Source organism: Lolium perenne, chromosome 1 (assembly GCF_019359855.2).
Source record: "Lolium perenne isolate Kyuss_39 chromosome 1, Kyuss_2.0, whole genome shotgun sequence".
Classification (NCBI taxonomy): Eukaryota; Viridiplantae; Streptophyta; class Magnoliopsida; order Poales; family Poaceae; genus Lolium; species Lolium perenne.
This window is the reverse complement of record NC_067244.2, coordinates 196752192-196757055: the sequence shown is the minus strand read 5'-3', so window position 1 is coordinate 196757055 and position 4864 is coordinate 196752192. Positions and strand designations below refer to the sequence as shown.

General features: G+C 43.8%; 1 protein-coding gene across 3 annotated transcripts; it reads left to right on the top strand.

Annotated features, from left to right (window-relative positions):
• The first annotated feature begins 632 nt into the window (after positions 1–632).
• LOC127317849 (transcription factor TGAL1) lies at positions 633–3012 on the top strand. Of its 3 annotated transcripts, none has more exons than XM_051348451.1 (9): positions 633–762; positions 867–1075; positions 1225–1299; positions 1395–1454; positions 1551–1628; positions 1723–1774; positions 1843–2114; positions 2224–2472; positions 2569–3012. In XM_051348451.1, exons 2-9 carry the CDS (start codon positions 1007–1009, stop codon positions 2713–2715), a joined length of 1002 nt encoding a protein of 333 aa, XP_051204411.1. In that variant the 5' UTR covers positions 633–762; positions 867–1006; the 3' UTR covers positions 2716–3012. The 3 variants fall into 3 exon arrangements, with proteins under 3 accessions (XP_051204411.1, XP_051204416.1, XP_051204423.1); XM_051348456.2 differs by having other exon boundaries at positions 641–762; positions 909–1075; XM_051348463.2 differs by having other exon boundaries at positions 641–762; positions 906–1075.
• Positions 3013–4864: the final 1852 nt, after the last annotated feature.

Here is a 4864-nt window from a genome sequence, read left to right as displayed (position 1 = left end):
ATTTTGTGGCATGTATAAAAAAAAGATAATTTTCGGTGCTCCAAAATAGCTTTTGACGAGATATTTTTATATTTTTTACACGGACCACAAAAAATGTCTTTTTCTACAAACATTGTGTGCACACATAGAATATCATCATCTATACTTTGATTTTTGTTTCTGGATTTTTTGAACATTTCGAAATACATTTGAAATGCATTTTTCATAATGGATGCATCTAAACCTATGCAGCCTAATGCAAAGGCACATGAGCTGTGTCACGTCGCGTCGCTGTTGTACACACGACGAGGCGACACATTGGATGATGCTTGCACGCGGTAGTCCGATCGTGAAAAAGAAAGAGTACAACCTGTCTACTCCATATATATCTGCGATAAACCGCATCGATTCTGAATTACGTGTACTTGTGTCCGTGCTAGCTAGCACAGATTTCTGTATCTGCGCTACAGCGTCAGCAGCTAGATATGCACATCACGCCACCATCCTTGATTACAGGGAGATACCACAAGATACTTCATTTTAGAAAAAAAGAAGATGATGAAAGATACCGGAAGATATATGATGTAACCTATACAACAGATTTGTCGCCCAACTGTGTCCGTTCCTAACTGGAGCTATATATACATCGTCTGCCAGTTCTCTAAGGATTAGTGATCTGTTGGCCCTATGGTGCAACTCTTTCTACTACCTTCTTCTGCTGCTCTTCATCTGTTAGCGAGAGAGCTCCCAAGTATGTGTGAACTGTTCGGGTTTCATTCTGAGGTAATCATCATATCTTCGACCCATGATTGCTGCACCGATCTTGCATCTGCATTCTCTTTATTTTTGCTGAATAGTGGCTCGATTTGTCCCATGTTTTTCTTCAGAATACTGATGCGTGACTCTGCTCCGAAAACCTGCTCCAGCAGCTGTCTTCCCTGCTTCTTGCTGCACAACAAAATCTGGCTGTGCTAACTGCTAGCAGTAATTAACGACGGTCGTAATTGGTAGCTGGGAAGAGTCGGACATGGATTACGCGAGCCCTGGTGGGACTGATACATCCACAGATCTAGACGTCGAGAAGATGAGCCCGGCGGTAACTGTTTTATCCTTGGCATCGTGGAGTCTCCTTATTTTTTTTCGAGAATGGAGTCTCCCTATTCAATTTCAACGCATGTGCAAAAACTGTTGGAAGCATAGTGTTTGCCGCATATGATGTTCACTCAACTTATCTGTACTGATCAGTTCGAACATGGGCATGTTGGTGCGCTCACACCTTCAGAATCCAGTGGCAAGCCAAATGGTAAACAGGGTCAAAAGGTATCCATACAACTGATAGTGATCACTACACCTTCAGTAAATGGATCATGTGATGAAGCTGTTATAGATTTGAATTCACTTTTGTTTACTGGCAGACACTTCGTCGTCTTGCCCAAAACCGTGAAGCTGCAAGGAGAAGCCGGCTACGGAAAAAGGTACGATCCACGTGCTCCTTTGAACATCTTGGGGCAAGGATTTTCTGGCAACCTTATTTCATATCCCCACCATTTCATCCTCCTCCTCTTCCCCAGGCATATGTCCAACAGCTTGAGAGTAGCAACCTGAAACTGGCTCAACTGGAGCAGGAGCTCCAGCGTGCTCGCCGGCAGGCATGCTCTTCATTTTCCCGATTCTACATTATCCATTTGCGTAGTTGTCAACATATATGCTGGTAAGTGATAATTTGTTTGCTTACTTATTCAGGGCTTTTTGGTTTCTACTTCGGGAGATCAGCCCCATTCAGCCAATGGAAATGGTAACAGAAACCACTCTCACATTCTGTCTTCTGGCTTGTGAAAAACCACCACATCTTCCGATCTACAGGGGCTTTGGCATTCGGAGTGGAGTACGCACGGTGGCTGGAGGAGCACAGCAAGCAGTTAGATGAGCTCAGAGCCGCCGTCAACGCCCACGCCGGCGACAGCGACCTTCAGGCGATCATTGACGCCATCATGGCACGCTGCCACGAAATCTTCAGGCTGAAGGATGCCGCGACCAAGGCCGACGCCTTCCAGGTCCTGTCGGGAACATGGACGACCCCCGTCGAGAGGTGTTTCCTCTGGCTCGGCGGCTTCCGGCCATCGGAGCTTCTCAAGGTCCCAGTATCCAATCACCAATCGTCAAAGCTTGTTGATGAACTATACTCTTTTCTGTCACCTCCCTACATTGGGCTACCTCTTTCTGAAGTTGATGCATTTGCCGCAGTTACTCGCGAGTCGGCTGGAACCCCTGACAGAGAAGCAGCTCGATAGTATATCTGTGCTGCAACATTCCTCCCAGCAAGCCGAAGACGCTCTTTCTCGAGAGATGGAAGCGCTGCGGCAGTCGGTCGTGGAAACCGTCGCCTCGTCGGGATCGTCCTCGTCCCTGTGCCGCACAGCAGGCCCCTCTGGCGATTACACGGGCCAAATGGCGGTGGCAAAGCTTGGCGCTCTGGAAATCCTCCTGCGGCAGGTAGACTTCTCCTGCCCATGGTTGTACCGTAAAGTTATGTGTGTTACATACTCAGATGCTGCTGAACTGCTTTCTGGTGATTCTTCCGTTCTGCAGGCTGATGATCTGCGGCTTCGGATTCTTCAGGAAGTGCAGCGGATACTGACCACCCGCCAATGTGCACGAGCTCTGCTCGCGATCAGCGACTACTTCTCCCGGCTGCGCGCTCTGAGCTCCCTCTGGATTGCACGTCCGTCCACGTGAAATGAACTGAGTTTCGACAATTTTTTTTCGAAGCGGGAACTATGTTTCGACAGTCAGTTATATTATTACTGTAGAACAAACTGGAATCCGTTCAGAAAAAAAGAAGCGAATGTACTCATTTCCTGCCCATTATGAGAGGTCTGCTCATGGCCACCGTTCCACCTGTACTATCGTTTTGGTTGTGCCAAACTAGGTTGCAGCTTTTAGACAGAACTAATTAAGAGCCTTTTGGAAAATTTAACCTTAAGTGATCTTAGAATTTACTTTTGAAAGAAATGAAAACTTGCGTTAATTTCATTTAATAAGAAGAAGTTAGAGTGCAGAGCCTCGTGACTTGCACCATCGAGCTCAGGAAACTGTACGAGCGCTGTGAGCGGAAAATGATTCAGAAGCGGCAGTGTGGAAGGCCATCAATCTGCAGGCCGATCCACACCTTCCGCTAGACGGTGCCAATCGTGTAAAAGCAATATCTTCGATTTGACTTATATATAAATTTAAAGGCCCCCTTCTGTACTAGTAGGTGGTGAAAAGTCAACATTGATTCAGACACTTTTATGCGCCGTCCATCCGTGTATTGGACAAGTATTGGTAGATGGTATTGACATATGCACCATTAAACTGCATGGCCTACAAATAAGACTAAGCATCAACCCTGTGCATGAATTAATATAGTGACGAGCAAATTTGGCAGAATTGAATAGAGTTATTTCAAAAATTTATTATACCTTTCTTTTTGACATGAAACACTCGTATTTCACTAAGACATAGCATAATTGTTGGTCATCAGACGGGTTTTTTTTTTAGATAAAAGGGGTTTTACCCCCCTGGTTCCATTAAAGCAACCAAGAGTGTGTCAAGTTACAGTACCAGGAATGCATCACAGGGCAAAGGCCACCACTCGTTCAACATGAAAACAAAAAGGACCTAAACTAAGTAAGCAGGCTAAGCAAATTTTTTCCAGGACTTCATGAATTCAGGTCCAGCTTGACATCACCAGGCGATCCGTAGAAGCTCGCCTCTTGTTCTTTCCAGTATCATCAGGTTTCGGTCCAAGAGAGATGTATGAGCATCCTTGCAAAGAAGCCGCCACCTTCTGACGTTTGTGATTACCCTTGACCAAACATCTCCCAGCCCAGACCATGTTCTCCCCTGAAAACAAAATTCATCAGACGGGTTATAAAATTATGGAAGCTCGTCGTCTACATGATATGGTCCCATGAACTACCCTACACCCAAAGCCATATATATATACTCGCAGCAACGTTCAATAATAGATCATAACATATTACGCCATTATCATGCTCATTCAGAACCCATTTACAGTTCTGCACTCTGCCCCACTTCCTCAACCCGTGCGGGAATTGAAAAGCGGGAGTTGGCTTGAGCACATATAGAACTAGAATAACTAGACTCTTATATACGTTAGCCAAGAATCGTACATGCAGTCCTGTTACTTTGCATCTTCATCATGCATGCTGCATGTGCCGATTGATTGAGGATATGAGTTACTAACTTACTATATGTATGACTTTCGTAGCTGTATGATTGTCCTTCCGCATCGAAAATTTAATTTGACTCCCGAATGCGCATGATCCCTCTACCAAAAAAATCATATTTTGAAGTGTTGAATTTTTTTGATAAAAATTTCTACATGTACATCTCCATAATATATATGTGTTCGTCAAGTTTCACGAAAAAATAATTTTTTTTGTGATCTATGTAAAAAAGAGAAAATTTATCTTGTGAAAAGCATTATTTTTTGAGGATTTTTTACAGTACCCTGATACTCCAAAACTATATGGTGGAGTACCCGGCCGATCTGACCGTCGGTGATGTAGAGTAGTGTCAAATTAATTGTTTTGAGAGTGCTAAATAGGCAATTTGCACAAATTGTGTTGTTGGGGAAGCGCTAGATTTTAGTTTTCGTGAGTGATACCAAGATCTTGTTGAGTTAGACGTTGTTGTTTACAGTTAATCTTTAATTTGTTTCTGTTTAAACCATATTCGGATCTATTACTATGTATAATTTGTGCACCAAGATCAGATGTCTCATGCACATAACAAGGAAATCCATAGCAGACCCACAAGTGAAAAAATTGAAATATCTAGCACATAGAAATTTCTTCTATGGAATGTTGTATATCTTTGT